The following is a 20,369-nucleotide window of genomic DNA, read 5'->3' as shown; positions in this document are numbered from 1 at the left end:
TAGCCTGGCTTGCCTAGACACATTGTACTACCAAAAAATCCACACAGCATAGGTGCGGGAACTAAGGGTGCTGGGGGTGCTGTCACAACACCTGGCTTGATGTGGTTTCCATTATATAGTGGGTTTACAATTTGGTTCAATTCCTCTCAGCCTCTCCCCCCCTTCTCCCACACACAAATTGTTCCAGCACCCCGTCACACAGAGCTGATCCCCCCCCCTCTTTCTTTCTTTTAGTGGGAGCCCTGAGTTTGCACTAATAGGGTCTGTAGGTTATTGGTGAATAGACTGAAAATGTTAGTATTTTGTTAGCATATTGTTTGTGGTATTTGATAGACTAGGACATAGATTTCACTATATTACACGTTTCCCACTAATTCCTTTTGGTCTGAAGTTCAGTCCGAAGAGAAGGCAAATGGATCTGAAACATTTTTAACTGGCAGGCAAAGATCTTCCCCTGCTTTGCTCATTGATCTGTTTCATGAGATCACACAACACTGGCGTTCACGTATAAAACGGGACGGATCTGTTCATGTTTTTCTTTTAGCGCTGCAAAATTTTGCCAGTGCAGCCCCCGCGGGGGTCCGTGTCCGAATACGAAGGAGCCGAGATAATGAGTTCGTTTCGTTGGCCCAATGGCTGGAAAGCGCCCGGATCGCAAAGCTGTTTCAGCTCCTGCAGGCCTGTGTCCTGCACTGAGCTCTGTCGCCCAGTAAAGCGTCCGTGCACTGAACAGCTCATACCGGGCTAACGCGCAACTCCTTTGTCTTTGCCACATCAGCAGGTGGGTGGGATCGGGCAGATCACGACACCCGGGCATCTCACTAAGTAGGCGAGTCACCCTGGGGGCGACCTGTGCCCGCACAAAAATTCTTCTCACATTAGCAGTGAGGACCCGGGCGTCACCCCGGATCGTTATTTTCCTTACTCATAAGTTTAAGGCATACTGAGAAACTGCAGCGGCCGGACAGGGGGGCCGAGACGGATGCTACAAGAGTCAGGGTGAGCAAGGCGGCAGTTCCACCCCGGATCCAGGTCAAGCCTAGCCGCAGTCCCAGACCCTCCTGACGCTTCCACCCGTGTCTCTTTTCAGCGTGAGCGTTGTTTTCGGGGTAGAAATCGACCAGGGTAACCGTCGTCGCGTATGTAAATTAGAGTCTTCGGCCGCACGGGATCGTGGGAACCGCGCGCCTTTACTTCTCGTCCTCTTTGCGGCGCGCGCCCGGGAGGGGTCGCGCGACGCAGCGCCGTTGCCGCGCGGAGCTGGGCGGGGAAGCGGAAGCAGTTTAGTCTCATGTCCGGGCCTCGCTCGCTGCGTCTTGTCTCTGGGCCCCGCGACAAGATGGCGGACCTGTCCCTGGACGAGCTCATCCGGAAGCGCGGTGTGACTGTGAAGGGGAGGTGAGCGGCCGGGGGCCGGGACGCAGCGCGCCGGGGCGGGGAGTCACCGGCGGGACCCCGAGCCCCACTATCGCCCCGGCCCCGGGCCTGTTGCAATAGCGCCCGCCTCCTCCTCACACCCCCGACTTCCCATTGGCTGAGTCGCTGTCCTCTGGGACCCCTATCTAGATGCTAATTGGCTGGCCTTGTTGTCGGTCAGAGCCGGAGGGGGGGGATGGAGATTCGGGGCGGGGGGCACCTGGGGGGGGGGGGCCCTTTCCCCCCCCCCCCCCCCCCGGCCCCGCCCCCCCCCCCCCCCCCGAGTGCGGAACCGGCCTCTCCCGTCTGGGGCCGGCAGCCTGGCAGTGCCATGGGGGCCGCTGAGCCCCTAGCGCGGGGGGGGCGCTGTGCCCTCGGGCGATCGGCGGATCTGCCACGAGGCGCTTTGGGGTGCCCTGCCCTTTCCCAGTGCTCCCCTAAGCTCTCCAGCTTCCTGCCTCCGCCTGCGCAAGCCCCCTCCCTCCAGGGCAAAGGGCTTTGCTTGGGGCTGTTATCCCCCTGCTGCCTCCCGAGACTGCTGATCCGCTGCTTTCCTCTTCTCTCAGTCTCCCCTACTGCGGCTTTGTCTACACTGGAGAACTGAACCAGGCTAAGCATAAAGGGTTCAGTAAGTCTACACTAGCCGTGCTGAAAGGATTCAATAACTATTGCAGGTTTGCCCTGCAGCCACGCTAGCATACACTGCTTTATGTGTAGGACTTCACATTTTCTGTGTTCTTGGGTACCCTGCCTGCAGTTCCCGGCACAGCTCCCAGAAGCAGTGGGACATGGAAGGACTAGTTTAAACATTTGGGCTAGTCTGCACCCACACTGGCAGGAGTTCAGGCTGAAATGATAAAGACTAAACAGCAACAAAGAGTCCTGTGGCACCTTAAAGACTAACAGATGTATTGGAGCATGAGCTTTCGTGGGTGAATGCCCACTTCGTCAGACGCATGTTCCAATACATCTGTTAGTCTTTAAGGTGCCACAGGACTCTTTGGGTACGTCTACACTACGAGATTAATTTGAATTTAGATAATTCGAATTTGGGAAACAGATTGTATAAATTCGATTGTGCGCGGCCACACTAAGCACATTAATTCGGTTTTTAACCACATTAATTCGGTGGTGTGCGGCCACACTACCCCATTAATTTTAACCACAGTAATTCGGTGGTGTGCGGCCACACTACCCTTAATTCGAATTTACAAAATCGATTTTGGTGCTACTCCGCTCGTCGGGGTGGAGTACAGAAATCGATTTTAAGTGCCCTTTAATTCGAAGTAACTGGCTCCGTTGTGTGGACGGGTTAAGGATTAATTCGGATTAACGCAGCTAAATCCGAATTAAAGTCGTAGTGTAGACCAGGCCTTAGTTGCTTTTTACAGATCCAGACTAACACGGCTACCCCTCTGATACTCAGATTAACAGAAATTTAGATCTGAAAAATCATAGTCTCCTTCGTACCGTTGATATCACACCTGCAAAACTATTCAGCGTACTTGTGGATGTGAAGTGTGTTATAAGGTAGTTAAGAGGTGAGAATGATTCTTAGCACAGCAAGTATATATCTAATGTAGACAAGGCCTATGTGCCCTCTTGATTTTCCTGCCCAGCTACCTTCTCCTGTGGCAGCTTTTGGCCTTCCTTTTTGCCTCAGACACTTGATGCCCCTCAAGGCCCTGTCCATGCTTCTCTTCTCTCTCTGTGCTCTTCCTAGGCAATCCAATCTACTCCCATGGTTTTAGTTTGGGGAGAGGTTAGACTTGAACATGTGCTAAGGTGGATGAGTTAAAGTCTACACTGTTTTGTCTAGCATCATCTTCTAAAACAGGTTCGCTTACACATATTGACTAGTGCAGCATTTCTCAACCCATGGGTTGGGTTGCAAGAAATTGGGTTGTGAGAATGTTTCAAAGGGTCGCGTGCAGCTCCTGTCGCACAGGACTGGCTGGGCTCACCTCCCTGCACCAGGCACTACAACCTTTGGGGTCCCAGGGCCCAGCTGTCATGATGACGGGAGCCTCAACAGTCCAAATTTGAGTGAGCCACACTGTAACCCTATGAGCCAGGTCAGAACTCCACTCACAAATTTGGTCCAGTCCCGGGGGCAAGACCAAACCTGAGCAGCACTGTAACCCCAGAGGTTGCAATGCCTGGAGCGGAGAGCCAAACCCAGCCAGCCCCACAGCACAGGAGCTGCCACTGTGGGGTGAGTACTGGGCAGGACCCAATCCCCCCGGGCAGGATCTCACTGAAACCACCCCAGGACCTCCACCCCCAGACTATTTACTGGTTTGCGACAGGTCATAAACATTTACAAATGGATCCTGAGCCCCAAAAGATTGAGAACTACTTGGCTAGTACATTTTAACACACTTTTAAATCCTAGTCTAGTCAAGGCCTTGGCTTTGTCCCTTCATTCATGCTTTCCTGCATGCTTGGAACAGTCTTATGCCGTTTATTACACCAAGCAGTTCCTCTCTCTTTCAAAACCCTTCTTAACAGGAATCCTTACAACCTTCATTTGCTCAGCAGTAATCTGTCAACAGCATCCCTTACTTGAACATTTGTGCCTTGTCTATTTCTTGTTCATGGTGTCTGACGTAGCTTGTAAGCTCTCTGATCCAGCTAATATGCCTTACTTAGTATTTGGCAAGCAGAATAAATTTGTATTACTGTATAATGCTGTTTAATACAGGCTTGCAAGATTGTCATGAAAATTCAAAAGTCTAGGCATAAAATCTGCTTGTCCACTCAAACATTATCAAGGTGATAACTCTTATGTTATTTGTCACAATCAAGCTGTTAAGTAGAATTTGTAATAACAGGAACAGAGTTATATGGAGTGATGTGGTTACTGGTTTCTCCTGTATTAGGGCATCATTCAGTTACTGCAGGAGTGATTCTCTATAGAAAAGTGACAGTCATCATACCACTTACTTTTTTTTTTTTTTAACCCTTGCTCTCTTGAAAACACTGATTTAACTTAATCCTCAATACAGAGAATCCTGACTGATTTCAACAGCGTTAAGTAGATAGCAGTCTGTATAATTCTGCTCAGATGCTAATACTGGAATTGGGTGAATTGAAGTGAGAATGGCGTAAACTACTCACACATCCTAACATCTGAGGGTCATGCACTTCAAGAAAACATAACTTGTGTCTGTCTGACAGGAATTCTTGAAAAGATGTCAATACAGGTTAATTTTGTTTTTCTACCAGGCATATTATGTTACAAAGAACATGTTGAAGGACAAGCTGAATCCAAAAGGATGGAAAGCTGTTTCTGTCCTTTGATCCTTGCATGGTTCCCCCAAAATAAATAACCCTTGAAGTCATAAGGGCTTTGATGGGAGCTGCTGTATGTTCAGCATTTATACCTGCTTAAGTATGGACTTAGGAACCCATTTTTAAAAATCTTGTTGTTTTGCCTTTTGCATATCTCATATATATATATAGATATAGATATAGATATAGATATAGATATAGATATAGATATACACACTGTCGGAGAAAAACTGAGTTCTCACTTTTTGTTTGGGTACAGCAAGTCAGATGCTTTATTAACTCTCACAATTGTGCAGAGGGAGAGAGCTAAGCAGGTCTCCTCCTGGTAACTAATTACAGCAAGCATTTATACCTTTCATTACAGAAATAATGAGGGACAGCTGCATTTTGTTATACATAGGCCATCTTGATATCTTAATTCCTTACTTGTTTTGACTCTTGCCAACATACAATATTTTCTACACCTTATCTATACAAGGTCACAATAACTTCTCACACAGTTCTTTCTCACCTGCCTCACACAATCCTCGCTTCTACAAATCTCGCGTTATCAGGGTTACAGTTAGCCTGACTCTTGCTAACTAACTGTCATGCATTGCAGTTCCTTTCTGTCAGTTCTTTCTCTGCTTCCACAATATATATATATATTTATCTATCGAGAGAGAGAGTTTATAAATCAGTTTATAAAACACCTAGGAACTTAGATTAAATAAACTATTGGAATATCACTCTGCTGCTGTTCTGAATATGCATGTGCATACGTGGGGTTGTGTTTGGGAATACAGGGTTTTGTTTGCACCAGCAGAAATGCTTCCATTAATGTTACAACCCACTTTATCAGCCCGAAATTTCTTTTTCCAGACTGAACAGCAGGCCAGTATTTGGAGGCATTCGATCTCGAATTGGGATTCAGCAAACTCTTCTAAGTAGACCGACGCCAACCATCAGCTTCCAACGGACGTTTGATGCCCGGCAAAAGATTGGCCTCACTGATGCCCGACACAAACTGGGAGTTAAAGATGCTCGGGAGAAACTGCTTCAGAAAGATGCTCGGTTCAAAATCAAAGGGAAAGTGCAGGATGCCCGGGAAATGCTGAATTCCCGCAAGCAGCAGAGTGTGCCTGCTGAGAAGGTGACCAAAGTGATAGATGCCAGAGAGAAGATCAGCTTGAAAAGGAGCGCTCCTACTGCTGCAATTGTAAGTCCAGCCGTGGGGACAGTGACCCCAGCCATGAAGATCACCAAAACAATTCAGGTAGGTAGTCACTGCTATCCTATCACTCAATCCCCACCATCTGTGCTATGACAGGCCAGTTACAATGATAACGGTTGGATAGATGAATCCAAATGATTACAGAGGAGGAATGCGGGAACCATAGTGATGAATTTTAACCCAGACACTGAAATAGGCATGCCTGGTTTTATGGTGTCTATGGATTTTTGGTATTCAGAGTGTTTTCTGCAAAATCTGAGCTTTCATGTAAGCAAAAGTTATTCTGGTCCTTCTAGTTGCCAATAAAACCTTCTACATGTGACCAAGGCAGCGTTCTGAGTCTTCAGACAGACTGAAGTAGTAGCACTGAGAGGTCTGAAGCACCCCCATCTTGCCCAGAAAAAATCTGAGGAAAATATAGGTATCGTCATTAACTCCTACACTGCTGATCATCATAGCAAAACACCCATCGGGACAGCGTGGTTGGATATTCTGTTAATTGGCTAGGACTCTCCGCAAGAATAAGATTACAAGTTAGAATATGCAGTTATTTGCATTTATAACAGATATCTACATTTTTTGTCTTCATTTCCCCCATCTACTCTTCTATTCCACCCCTTTTCCAGCACAAGCTGATGATGACCTGTTTTAGCAGGAAACTTCTCGTTTTCAGGAAGTGGCCTAGTTACTTGACAAATTATAAAACTGAGATTTTGTCCCAGTTTCAATATAACCAACTGATTGGCCTGCCATCTTTCCTCTGCTCACTGAACTCTGACTTTACCCCCTTGCCATGGGTACAACCGTTCCCATCCACCCTCAGGCAGAGGTGGATTAAGATTTATTGGGGCCCTGGGCACAAAGAACATTTGGGCCCCCCATGCTCCTCCCTGCTAAGGGGCCCTGCCTCATGCTCCTCCCTGTCCCCTCCAAGGCCCTGTGGCCTGGCTGGAAGCTGTAGGGAGTCCTGACCCCCCTGCCCAAGGTAAATGAAGAGTCCAGGACTCCCCAAAGCTGCCCAGGCTCCCTGGGTGGCTCTTCGTACAGCCTAGGGTGACCATACATCCCAATTTGGCTGGGACAATCCCGTCTTTAAGACCTGCCACAGATGTCCTGAGTTTTTTTGGCAAAACTGGGCATTTGTCCCATTTTTTTCTTGCCAACCGATCATCAGTTGTCAAGAGTAAACGGGATAAATAGCCAGTTTTGCCAAAAAGGGAGTGTGTGTGTGTGGGGGGGAGGAATGGCGGTGCTTGGGGGTGAGCAGCAGGGCCCGGGCCAGCCCCGCACAGGGAGGCAGAGGGGAATATGCTCACTGGGCTCTGGCTGCCAGCCTGGCCAGCGGGCGGGGCCTCGGGAAAGAGGAGGAGCAGGGTGGCAGGACCCTGGAGGGAGAGGAGAAGCAGGGGGCAGGGCCAGAGTTGCAGTGCTCCTGCGGGAGCCCTCACATTGGCCGGGGCTCCTGGGCACAGGCTCTGTGGGCCTGTGTGGTAATCCACCACTGCCCTCAGGTAACTTGAATCTCAGCTAACCCTGCTGGACCCTAGTGCCACTTATCACCTGCCAGGCTCCGCAATGAACTACACATGCACTTAGTGCAGTAAGTAGACCCCGATGTCACTGTAAAGGAAGAGAGGATGCTGGACAGCTAAAAGGAAAGGAGCTGGGGGAGAGCAGCAAACCACCGCACATGATAACAGGCACTTACAACCTGATCCTGACCCCTTCTGTCTGCTAAACTGTCCTCCTCCTTAGGACGAGTACCAAAGCTACCAAAACCTTTTGCCAAATCTCTTACCTGACCACTCTTCTCAGCTGCTTCCCATGTCTGCTAGGAAAAGCCATTTCCCCCTTGAATTTGGAGGACTGAATAAGACTCTCTTTGGAGCCCATTGATCTAGCTCTTTCCTCATCTACAGGTTTTGCTTCAGAGCATCCTAACATGCTCCTTCCTCAGAAAGACCAGAGAAATTGCATATTACCTCTGTAGAGTTCCCAGTCCTTGCCAGCCTGGGGAGTGAGAGACTGGACCAAAGGATAGAGGCTGGCTGTCTCACATGGTAGTGTGATGCATTAATCACAGTACAGTAAAGCTTCCCATAGTCTTTGATTATTCAAATAGTTGACACTTACAGCAATCCTTGACAGTTAAGGTAAAGGGTTGTGTACAGAGCTCTCAGCTGTGAGGCGTTAGACTCTTGCAGTGCACACTATAAGATTTAAGTGGCTTCTGAAAACTTGATCTACTTTAATGACCTTACTGATATTTATGACTGACTCCTCTTGCCCTACAGAGCTGACTAAGGAGTAGTGCAGGGCTTCTCAAACTTCATTGCACCGCGACCCCCTTATGACAACAAAATTACTACATGACCTCAGGGGTGGAGCCCGAGCCCCGCTGCCCCTTGTGTGGGGGAGCTCAGACTTCAGCTTCAGCCGTGGGTCCCAGCAAGTCTAATGTTGGCCCTGGTGACCCCACTAAAATGGGATTGCAACCCACTTCGGGGTCCCAACCCACAGTTTGAGAACTGCTGGAATTGTGCATAGTAGAGTTAAAAACTGAACATGAAATCACATAACTAAAACCACAGAGGAAATCCTACACGTGGTCTAAGATTCTTCACAAGTTTTGCCAAAATTCCCAGCTGTTTGCAAATGTCCCTGCTCACAACCCACAAACTAAACTCTCCTGGTCCCATCAGGCAGACAGCCATGTTGCCTTGGGATGCAAGCTTGTCAGACCTCCGAAATGAATGGAAGATTGAGCTTGATCATTACCTGAATGAGAGGCCTCTAAGGAAACCTCAGGGTGCTGCAGGAAGTGGTGTTGGTGGTTTAGTAGGGAAGACATTCTCTCTGAATCTGAATCAGTGTCAGAGTATAGAGCTAGAGGGAGCTGTGCTGCGGGAGATGCTGCCTTCTAGAAATGCAAAACAGGCTCTGACTGGTTGTGATTATTAAAAGTTCCCATGCTACTTTTGCAAAGGGAGTATTAGCTCCATTGTCCTGGACAAGTTACATACTGCTCTCAAAGATACCCAATATTCCAGAAAAGGAACCTTCAGTTATGGAATGGTGAAGTTGTAGACCCTGGGTTTATTCCAGTCGCGCAGGGTAACTGGTCAGACTGCTGAAAGGACCGGCTGTACCATCTTGTGCAGCATTAGATTCAAGCAAAACTTCATACTAGAACAGGGCTAAGTTCATGCTTGATATAGAACAGAACTTTTGAATTACTTTGATCCTTAGGGTGTAGGCTTCTGGGCAGTACCATAAAATGCGGTTATATGCACTGTTGCTCCCCACAGCACCAAAGAAGGGCAGTCTGCAGATCCTGTCACTTAGCTGTATTTAATATTTGTATATGCACAAGTCTGATCTTAGCCTTGTAGGTTTTAAATTCATCTCCCACTAATCTTGAGCCAAAGCTCACATAATTGGCAGTTATAAATCCTCTACCTAGGACTTAGCTCTTAATTCCTTTGTTGTTTTGGGCTGGTGTATCATGCTGAACACTTACTACAGAAAAAAAAAAATGATTCTGCATTATTCTGTCTCTTCCGTGCCTTCTAACTGAGGCTTTGTCTCGATGTCCTACCATGTCGTGCCATGGTGTATATGAGAGCAGGGGTGAGAGTCTTGTTTAAGTCTTCTTGGAATGAACAAATGGCTGCCCTGTTTTGAGATTGGCAATGGCAGATTCTGGTGTTAATACTTTGGCTGTTTCTTTCCTCTGATATCACAGCAGAAGGCTGCAGCCCCAGGACACTCTCATCCTGCAGGAATGAGGATCAATGTAGTGAACAACCACACACAGAGACAGGTGAGTTCCATTCACTGGCAGTATTGGTACTATCCACTTGTTATTATGTGTTTTCCCCGAGGATTAGTAAATGTGACGGGGCATCTTTCATTTTCCTCTGGGTTCCAGTACCTTGGAAAAGGAGGAATTTGAAAGTTCTTTCACAGCTTGACTCTTGTGTGTTCTTGTAAAGAAGGTAGGAGGAGGAGAGGTCAAATAAAAGGGGCCTTTTATATTGTAGCTATCGTACATGACAGTTCTGAGAACACAGGGTGGTATTTCCTACCTTTGCCTTTCTGAATTTTAAAGTTTCTTTGCAGAATCCTCTCCTGTCTCCCTTTCCTCCAGACTCTTGTGATAAAATTATTGGTAATATTGCACCAGATCATGCAGTTGGTCCATCTTGTCCAACATCCAGCCTGCTAGGCTGGATCGGATTGTGATTTGTTCATAAATGACCGGGTGCGTTATGTGGGGGGTTCACCTTTCTCAGAAATTCTGAATACTAGTCCCTGAGGAGGCAGGATGCTGGATCAGGTTGACCAGTGTTGTGATTTAGCCTGGTAGTTCCTGTGTTCGTTAACTGAGCACACCTCCTCTGGAAGTCTGAGGGAGACATCTGGCACTCTGTACTGTCACTTTCTTTACCATATTTGCATTTGAAAGCTTTAGCGCCAGCCAGACTTGTAACAGTCTCATCACCTTTGATGCTTTTCTCTCTCTTCTTCTGTAACCAGGCTCTTGTTTCTTTTGCGGTTTTCCTCTACAATATCTCTCAAATCTATTTTTTCCTCTTCATATTAATGGTAAAACCTTTTTCACGTCTTGGTCATCTCTTGCTTTGATTAGTGTAATTACCTTCTCTCTGGCCTTCTTTGGTCTTACTTCTTAATTTACGCCCAGAATGCCATTGCTTAGAACAATTCTTTCTTCCTTTCTTCTGGCAATGTTGCTGCATTCCACCAACTTTCTTTTTCCATCCACGTCAGATACAAGCCCCTTGTCCTCATCCTCAGTGTTCCTCACAACTCCATCCCCAGCAACACTTCTGCTCTCATTTCATCCAACCATCCCTCTTCTTACAGTCCTGCTGCATCTCTTGCCTTCATGCTTTCTTCATTACTGCAACTTATGCTTGGAACAGACTCCTATTTCCTGCTTTAGGCTGATAGCTGGCAGGATGCTAAGGAACAGCAGGCACTAAATCTTCACTGTATTAATGTTGTCCATGAGTCCACATAATGTCTAGGGATTCAGAAATCTGTATGTAGCTGCAGTATTTCTGGAGAACTCTCTTTGCTGTGGCATCCCTGAGGAAGAGGTCACAGTGCGAGGGCATTCTTGTGTTCACTTGCTTTTTGAATCAGATTTATCCAACCTCAGCTCTTTATCACTGAGTTGTGAGGGCAGGACAAAGGCACAGAGAGGGGTTGTTGCTACCATCTCTCTGACAGTGAGCAGGTCTGTTCCTCAGAAGACTGGAGATGGGGAGAGGAAGGTGATGGGCAAGGTGCCATCTAAAGTAAAACCACGCCCTTGTGAGACTGTTGTTTGCTTGCTGTTTGTCTTTAGGGCCTCTATGACATGGAAGATGATGATGAAAGCGTATCTCCCCTTCCTAGCAAACAGATGAAAATCACCACCACAAACAGCTTCCTGCACAACGCGGTAAGGGAGTGCCTCAACAGTCCCCACCACACCATGCTCACCTTGGGTGGACACGCAGGCTGCAGCTTTACAGGGCTTATGTTCTTTTAAAGTATGTAAAAGATCCCCTTGGAATGTGTTTGCCCTCAGCCCCTCCCTTCCCTTTATGCCTGTGCTTCCAGCTTTACCTTGCAGGTCAAAGGAGTCCCCTTTGGGCTCTGTACAGTGTTACAAGCCTTTTGCAGCCAGAATGACTGCTTACCGTCACTGGTAGGAGAGTCCTGCATGTTGGCTTTTGGCTGTCTTCCCCTTGTGGGGAATAGTTCCTTGAACCTGGCTCATCATTGCCTGAGCATGCGAGTAGTGGAAACTTTCTGGTCCCACTGATCCAAGACTGGACAACTAGAGAGAGAGATCCTCTTGCATTGCAAAATTGCAGCTGGCTGCCTATCAGCAGGCACCAACCATCTGGGGGAGGGTGGAAAAGCAGGCAAATAGATGTGGCTGTCCTGGCGCGCACAATCTGGTTTGGTCCATCTAAGTCAGTGCTGAATCAATGCCACTTAACTCCTGGAGTTGCCAGCATCTGACTAAGATTTAAAACTGAGCTCCTGACCACTTGAGGTCATTAAAAATTCCTGGATGTTTTTTTTGCAAGAGTAGAGATGTTAGTTCCAATTATATTCTGCTGATCTAAAACTCCCCAAGCAGCCTGCAACTGGAGATGTTATTCTTCACATCTCTTCCTGTGATACTAGGTTAGTGTTTCTGGAGAAGAAAGGCCACTGCATTCTAGCCCATAGATAGTTGAATCTTAATGGATGAGTGATCTCTGCAGGCAGTTTGAAAAGTGCTTTGGGATCTTCAGGATGAATGATGTAAAATGAAAATCCTTCTTAACTGAGCTTTACTACTGCAATGTGAAAACAAGTACCTTTTAACAGTGCTTGTCTGCAAGGAGCGGTGACGACTGTCTTTTAGGCTAAATGCATCCCTAAGTGCTTTAGCTTATTTTCCCCAGCCAGGGATGGAGCTGCCGAGAGTCTCCAGTAGCACATAAAGTCATCGGACTGGGAGAGTGTGACAGCACCTCAGTGTGTGTTGGTAACTCTCCCTGGCTATTGCTGCTTGAAAAGGGGTTTCTGATTGAGAAGGTTACATCTTTCAAGGATACTGTTATTCACCCTTTGTTTAGGCTGGACTGAGTGGCAATAAGTTCTCTCTTTCCAAGACGGTCCCCCTCACCAAAGTGGTCCAGAATGACACCTATACAGCCCCCCCAGCACCTCTCTCACCCATTCGGACAAAGGCCCTGACAAACATGTCCCGGACCTTGGTGACCAAGGAGGAACCACCAAAAGAACCAGCACCTGTTGAGGTGAGTACAAGATAAGGGGTCTGCCTTCTATTGGAGACCCTCCACACCTCTAAAATCTGTCTAGATGGGCTGGATGGAGAGCTCGCCTCGACATCTCCCTCCCACACCCTCAGCATGGGATTTGTTACTTAGAGGGTCAAGCCAATCTAGGTGATTAGAACCCACTTCCAGGCATTTTAAAGCCGAATCTGTCTATGAATCCTCATTGATTGCTAAACAGTAAGAAGAGGGAACGTGTGGGCTTCCCATCTTGATGCTTTTGTTGAATTTTCTGTCCCTCAGAAGTCCTGACAAAATCCATGTTACTAGGATAAAAGATAAGAAATGGGTGGTGACTTCAGGGACCAGTGGGATTTAACTGACTGTTTACATGTGCAGGGCTAAACTAATTGTCACACTTGGGGTTGAGATGGAAAAATTACTTCAGAGACCTATCAGCAGGAAAGATGGGCTTTATCTGTAAAGATCAGTTGGGCTGGGTTTGAGGGAGCTTAGTACCGTCTTAGTTTCTCAACATTGTTTTTCCCTCTCCCGTCTCCCATCTCCCATTTGCCTTCCCTAGGGCCCTATTTGCTTCAGTTTATTCATGCTTTCTCTGCCGTGATGTCTTCTCTGATGTCTTTTACTCTGTCCTTCTGCATATGATATGCTCTTCTTTGTGTTGGCAGCCGGTGTTCAGCCCTTTGGAAGGTACAAAGATGACTGTGAACAATCTGCACCCCAGAGTCACAGAGGAAGACATTGTTGTAAGTGCCATTTATTGCTGGGCTCTGTGTGGCTAGAATTTCCCCCATGCCCCTCTCCATAGATTTGATTGCACTAGCCACATTTTGTGTTGGTGCAGGGGTTGGCATTTGTTTTTGTTTTTTGGAAGAGTTCTGAGCGTTCCCTACCTTCCACTTCTTGACCTTTATGCTGAAGAAAAATCCCTTTTAGGGTGCATTGAGACCATCTCTAGTTGGCTGGAGGAGTTGATATCAAGGGATACATGGCATTGTTCTCACCCTTCTACTGCCCACCCTCCACACCCAAAACCTCCACAGCACTTGCACATAGTAAGCCTCCCTTGTGCTCCCAGCCCCTGAGCACTAAACATAGGCCCCCGGCCGATTAGAATTTTAATTCATGTTCCTTTCAGAAATGAAAAACATGGAAATCCTTTTAATCCCACTTTGGAAAAACCTTCCTCTCTCTTTCAGTTAGACAGAGGGGGGTTACTGGGTTTAACTCCAGTTATTTCCTATGCTATGAATTCTTTCAGTTATTTCCTATGGTATGACTAAAGTAACCTTGAACGCTTCATCCTGCAGTAGTGTTAGTAATCAATCTATCAGACACCAAGTACTTACACCAATGGTGGGCAACCTGCAGCCCATTAGGGTAATCTGATTACGGGCCCCGAGACATTTTGCTGACATTGACCGTCCACAGACACGGCCCCCCGCAGCTCCCAGTGGTCGCTTTTGCCATCCCCGGCCAATGGGAGCTGCGGGGGGCGGCAGCCAGCACATCCCGGCGGTCTGCTGCTTCCTGCAGCTCCCATTGGCCAGGAACGACAAACTGCAGCCACTGGGAGCTTCAGGGGGCCGTGCCTGTGGACGGTCAACATCAGCAAAATGTCTCGCGGCCCACAATCAGATTACCCTGATGGGTCGCAGGTTGCCCACCACTGACTTATATCATAGTAGGTATCTCTAGACTGCTAGCTGTTTCACTCCCAGAGTCTTGAACTACTCAACTGTGGATGTGGGGGCCCTCTTTCTGAGCCTGGCCCACCATGGTAAGACCGTCAGATCAAAGCAGTAACTCTAATGTGGCACTGACAGCAACCACAGCCATGACCTGCTGTCTGTCCTCAGGAGCTGTTCTGTGTGTGTGGCGCTTTAAAGCGGGCCCGTCTCGTGCACCCTGGAGTGGCTGAAGTGGTCTTTGTGAAGAAGGAAGATGCCATCACAGCATATAAAAAATACAACAACAGATGCTTAGATGGTAAGTTTGAGGCTGGAGTTGAAGGTGGGGTGCATGAATCAAAGGCTTTCCAGCTCGGTGCAGATTTCAGACGGTAATTCAGAGTCTTCTTGTGCTGCTCAAGGAGAGTGTGTGTGTCAGGGAATGCTACTGAGAGCTGGACAAAGGGGGTTGGGGTTCAATGCTACAGGTGTTATGTAGGTAGTTGAGTATCTCCACTGTCCATCAGCGTTGTTTTCAAAATCTATTTCCCTAGGGGAGAGGTCTAGCTCAAAGGTTGCATCTGGCTTCCGCTGAAGTTAAAACCACAAAATTCTCCCCACCAGATAAAACTATTGGTGCATCTAATCCAGTATCCTGTCTCTGACCCCAGCCAATGCTGGACACTTCACAGGAAGGCATAGTGTCCCTGCTTGTGCAGTGTAACGAACCCCTGTTTTTTGCAAAGGCCTCAAGGCACATCCAAAGTATTTCTGAAATCAGGGGTTTGCAAAAATGAATATCAGTCTCTGTACAGATTTTGAATAGTACAGTGATTCAGCTAAATCAATTTACTGATGTATTATTGTAGATGGAAATTCGTTGCTGATTCTAGATGGTTATTCACTTGCTCTTTGCCCTTGAGCTTGAGGATTGATGGCTCTTGTAACTTTATCCTAGCGAGCAAAGTCACTTAAGGTGCAAGCAGCTCAGAACCGGAGATTCTCCTGCATCTTTGCTAAACCATTGCAGCCTACTCTGTAATTGCTCGGCCAGCTGTTATGCCGGTGCTAGAGTGTTGTAATTGCATTAAGCTCTTACAGTAGCTCCGCTGCTGCTTGCAAGTGCTCTGACTTTGCCATGACTCGAGTGAAGCTGCTGTCTCTAATGGCTCCCCACAATTCCCCAATGTGTGGGGCTGCGTCCGCTCACCTCTGTCTGCACGTCAGTGTAATACTTCTGGGGTCTTGCCTTGCTGGGGATATGAAATTTGGTTTTGGGTTTTTTTAGGGCAGCCAATGAAGTGCAACCTTCACATGAACGGGAATGTCATCACATCAGATCAGCCAATCTTGCTGTAAGTGCTCAGGGTGGAAGAGCCAAAAGAATTTGCAGGTTCTGTTTTGGGGAGGACTTTTTGAGGTGAGGTGCAGGAGGAAAATTTTTCCATGGTAAAATCTCAAGAAAATCCTCGGTAGCCCTTTCTCACCTACACCCCTTCAGCTGCACCTAGCGCTGGATTGCAGCCGCTGCCTTTCCACTCAAGGAAAACAAGATGGGACTTCTTCCACAGCCCATCAGTGCCAGCGTTCCCTTCGCATGCACCTGAGTTGAGTGTGCTGCAGTCTGTTTCCATAGCATCCCTAGTCCCTGCTGGCTCAGGAATGAGAGGCTGGGACCAGAACCCTTCCACGGCCGAAAGCATATCTTAAGCCACGCACCCAATGTCTTGGAGGGGGAACAGTAGCTTCTGAGGCTGCCCTAGACTTATTGTAATGTGAGGTTAACTATTATGTCTGTTTTTCATCATGCAGTCGATTAAGCGACACCCCCTCTGTGAAGAAGGAAGTAGAACCACGGCGGTCGAGTGCAGCTGCCTCCTCAAATCCGCCAGCTGAGGTGGACCCTGACACCATTTTGAAGGCGCTCTTCAAATCCTCGGCGGCCTCTGTCTCTGTGCAGCCCACAGAATTCAAAATCAAACTCTGAGAAGAGAAGAGTGGAGGCGAGCAGTGGACTGGAAAACTTGCTGAAGGCATGGAATGGGGAGAATCACGTGGGAGCGCAGGTGTTTCTGTGTTTGCCCACCTTGTGTTTTTTGTTTTCTATGATCGCTACCTTCCTGTACAGTAGTGTTCCCTCTCATGTGTGTATTTTCTGTTTTCATAGTTGGAGTTTTCTTCCACATTTTTCCAAGAGAATAACCTCCCCCTTCTGCCAGTGAGATATATTACCAAGCATAGACCCATGCAACTCCCTCTTTTGCTCCACACCCCCTTGTGGCCAGCTATTAAAAGTGCACCTAGAGACTTTGAGGGAAGGGGAATGATAAACAGAACCTCTTGTCCTACGGCTAACAACCTCTGACCGAAAGGTGAAGCCCCTCTGTTATTGTCGCTTGATACCAGATTTAATTTTTAAAGCTGCTGCATTTGGGGTGGAGCCAGGTGTGATGCTCAGAAGCAAGTAGCATTTTGACAGTTTTGTCTCAAACCTGGTAGGATACAACTTCTGCCTAGCTGTTAGAAGCTTTGCTGATCAGCAGCTGTGACGCTTGGAGGCACTGAGAAGAATCCAGCTCCCCTGTTTATCAGCTGATGGAAGAGTTTGGGCTGTGGGGAGAATATATGCACAAGTGCAGACATACCGCATCTAATTTGCTGTCACAGTTAAGCCTCTGCTATTGTCCTGGTGAAGTTCAACATTCAGTAACACACTGAGGGGGAGAAAATAGCTCAGGCTTCTGTGTAACGTGAATATATCCGCTCCTTAGGGTACCCCAGGGTGATCTGCCCTTTCCTTCCTCTTTCTGGACTAACTTCATGTGAGAGCAGGGACTTTGACCAGAAACACTAGAAATCGAGTGTTTCCCTTCCAATTAGGTTGAATCATATCATGTTCTCCCAACCCCTGCTGTCCATGTAGGGACATGAGCTTTTTTAGTGGGTGGGGTGGGGACTGGGAAGTCCTTCTAGCATCTCCAGTCCAATTTTATGGAGAGGAGTGGGTTGGGGAGTAAGTCATGTACTAATATGTAGGAAATAATCCTCTTGTCCACCTGCTGTGAAGGAGTATCAATTGTAAAAGGGCTCCACGTGAGCTATGCTTGGCTGCTATGCAGAACAGCTGCTCATGTACATGGGCTGGAAGGATGGTAGAGGCACTTCATGGCCTCAGAGGGATGGCTGTTGGGAAACCAGTGTAAGGGATACAGCAGAGAGGAGAGCATGGAAACCAAGCAAGCCCCAGGTAGAGCCACAAGAATGTACCTTCCAAGGAGGGACTGTTCGTCTGTGATGAGCCATTGGCCACTAGGTGGCACTTGCCGTGCTCCCATTGTTAGCATAGCATTAACCCAGTGAAAATTGGGAAATCCAGGTAGCTCTAACTCTATTAGTTTCAATTGTATTATGAGAAAAGAGGGAAGTGAAAACCACCCCAAAATTTGTCTGAAGTTTGAACTTGATCCTTCCAGCTATGAAACTAACCAATTCTAGTCAGCACTGCTGACATTCTTTAGTGAACTCTGTCCAGTACCATTGTAGATTCAGACTCCATTTCTTGGTGGACCCTATGTTTCTTTTGCACTCTTGTTTTGTGCAAACTCTTTGTTCTGTCCGGCGGCTACAAACCATTCCTCTCTCATGCCATATCACTCGTAGCCATGGAAAGAACTGAGAACTCAACAGAACTTGCTTTTCTGAGTACTCATTGTATCTGGAAAATAACTGCAGTTATCGGGGAGGCTTCTTGTGAACTGCAAGTGTGTGGGGGAAGGGTTTAAGACACCAATTGTTCCTCTTTTAGATCACCCATCAGACATCTGTGTTTTAATAAAAGGGGGTGGGAGAAGGGAGTGTTAGGGGTGGGAGAAGACTATGTATTATCTGTTTCAGAATAAATGTTTGTTATACAGAGATTGGATTCTAAACTTCTTAAGACACTGAGGAAATTGAGAGGCCAGGTCAGTTGAACTTTGAATCAAGCCTACTGCTTCAGTGGTAGAAAGAAGTTGGGAAGTCTCAAATCAGTAATGTTGGTTCAGTGAATGCCATACATAGTTAAGCACAAGGTGAGACAGTGGGAGGAGAGTGCAATCTTGGCTCAACTCAGGCAATTGGTACTAATATGACAAAGCCTTACAACTTTGGTGCTGAAGTTCAGCCCAGCTCACTATGTCATCAGAATTATTACCAGCTGATAGCTGGCTGCTGTCCTATGATGTGAAATGAGATTGGTTGGCTTGATCTAGTTTTTAGTAGCTAGGTATCCACACTAACAAAATGGACACTGTCAGTCCACATTATTGGCAGCTTGAAGGCAAAAGAATGAATGGAGCTTTGAGACTGAACAACCCTCAGGGTTGAAATATATTGGTGAGACGATGTGGAGAAACTTGCATTGCTGCTGTCTCCTCCGTACCTGTTCTGAGAGAGGCCTTCAGTTTACAGGTCTTTTAGGTATCTTTCAGGAGCACTAAGCTCACAACAAACATTTAATTAAAGAGTAGATCCTAACTATGCACTATCTGACCCTTTTGGCAATTCTCACTTCATGAAGGTCTACAACAGTTGTAACAGTGGAGGGGAAAATATGTTCCAGTGTTCATTTATACAATAATCTTTTTGGAGCAGGGACAGCACGGAGCCCAATGGGCCCTGAATCTGAGTAAGGTCTTTCAGTGCTACTGCAATATAAATAAGGCAACAAGAACCTGGGAACCTTACACAGTAGCACAACTCTCCTGCCTGCCTCGGAAAACTTTTGTCTGTCCTTTTCTCCCAGTAATAATATTTTTATCAGGACAGATGAAATGTCTATAAGGCCATTGACCTTCCAAGTGGTGGAGTGTGTGTGTTTGATGATAACCACAAGAATTCCTGTGCTGCATCCCTATTTTTAAACATCCATATGCTCTGTGGTGGTGTATTTACCCAGCCCATCATGGCCTCCTTAGGACAGGAGACTTGAGTTGTCTGCATTGCAAAGCCTCTTTACGTGGATGCTTACCTTCCTTTTCCCATTTGACAAGAAACATGGTGGTCTTCAGCCTGGAGCAACAAGCCCTAGAACAGCCACTGACCACTTAGCAAGCATGTAAACAGAACCTACATGGTGACAGGCTTTCAAGGTTTATCTTCCTGATAAAAATGCAGCCTCAAGGCTCCAAAAGGGTTTGTCACTACTATGAGTACTGCTCCATGGACACCAACCTGCAGTAACACTAATCCTTTTAGAGAACTGTTGCCCTGTTGATCCACAGTTAGTTCCAAAGGCAGAAAGGCATGGTGCATTCTGGTGTCTCTCTGTCTAAAAATGTTCTCCATAGTAGTTTATTATGCAGTTAACAAGGAGCTTTCTGGTTTTATACACTAAGCCTCGGCCACAGCTGGAGAAAGGATACAGGACTAGGTGGGTCACTAATCTCCATATTTTTGGCATAGGAAGTTCCTTTACTGTTAGGATGATGTGAATGTAGACACATGCATTAATGGTATTTGTTTAAGGAAGAGGTTTATTAAGAATGGTCACATTATTAACATTGTGATCATAGGTCAAACCTGGGATAATTTAACTGACATGGAGATTTATTTAGAAGGCCATGGCACACTTCTATTTCCCTACAGCCCAGAAGCTCAAGGCTGACCATTGAGAATGTTCGGATTATACATATACTGTAATGGAGAGCCTGGGTCAAAGGTGAGTTCTACTAACAAACCTTATTTGTAGAACTCTAAGATAATTAGTAAGTAACCAAAAAAAAAAAAAAAGTGCATTTATGTGTTACCTGTAAAGGCGTAGCAGTGGGGGATCTTGAACTTGGTCATTCCTGAGACTTTAAATCTAATGAAGGTCACCTTTCCCATGATGTCTACAAAGTGTTCAATCATTTATCCATATCCATTTTTATTCATAATTTAAATAAACCAAATCTTGCCATCCTTACTGGA

The 20,369-nt window shown here is 46.8% G+C and overlaps 1 protein-coding gene and 1 non-coding gene across 3 annotated transcripts; one reads left to right on the top strand and one right to left on the bottom strand.

Annotated features, from left to right (window-relative positions):
• Positions 1–224: 224 nt before the first annotated feature.
• On the top strand, positions 225–20,369 carry POLDIP3 (DNA polymerase delta interacting protein 3). 2 transcript variants are annotated; one of them, XM_024213114.2, is made up of 9 exons: positions 225–1,398; positions 5,572–5,965; positions 9,672–9,746; positions 11,298–11,393; positions 12,568–12,750; positions 13,419–13,496; positions 14,610–14,739; positions 15,709–15,775; positions 16,233–20,369. In XM_024213114.2, exons 1-9 carry the CDS (start codon positions 1,292–1,294, stop codon positions 16,405–16,407), a joined length of 1,305 nt encoding a protein of 434 aa, XP_024068882.1. In that variant the 5' UTR covers positions 225–1,291; the 3' UTR covers positions 16,408–20,369. The 2 variants fall into 2 exon arrangements, with proteins under 2 accessions (XP_024068882.1, XP_024068881.1); XM_024213113.2 differs by having other exon boundaries at positions 9,669–9,746.
• LOC112115913 lies at positions 793–942 on the bottom strand. Its single transcript, XR_002908863.1, has one exon. It is a non-coding gene; the product is annotated as a U12 minor spliceosomal RNA (small nuclear RNA).

This window comes from Terrapene carolina, unplaced genomic scaffold (genome assembly GCF_002925995.2).
Source record: "Terrapene carolina triunguis isolate 2854851 unplaced genomic scaffold, T_m_triunguis-2.0 Scaffold1018, whole genome shotgun sequence".
Classification (NCBI taxonomy): Eukaryota; Metazoa; Chordata; order Testudines; family Emydidae; genus Terrapene; species Terrapene triunguis.
Note: the sequence above shows the minus strand (reverse complement) of the source record. Positions and strands in the feature narration are given on the sequence as shown.

Coding starts and splice junctions, on each gene's coding strand:
- POLDIP3 (XM_024213113.2), top strand. CDS start 1,292: ATGTCCGGGCCTCGCTCGCTGCGTCTTGTCTCTGGGCCCCGCGACAAG. Junction 12,751..13,418: donor AAGAACCAGCACCTGTTGAG/GTGAGTACAAGA, acceptor TTGTGTTGGCAG/CCGGTGTTCAGCCCTTTGGA. Junction 14,740..15,708: donor CAACAACAGATGCTTAGATG/GTAAGTTTGAGG, acceptor GGGTTTTTTTAG/GGCAGCCAATGAAGTGCAAC.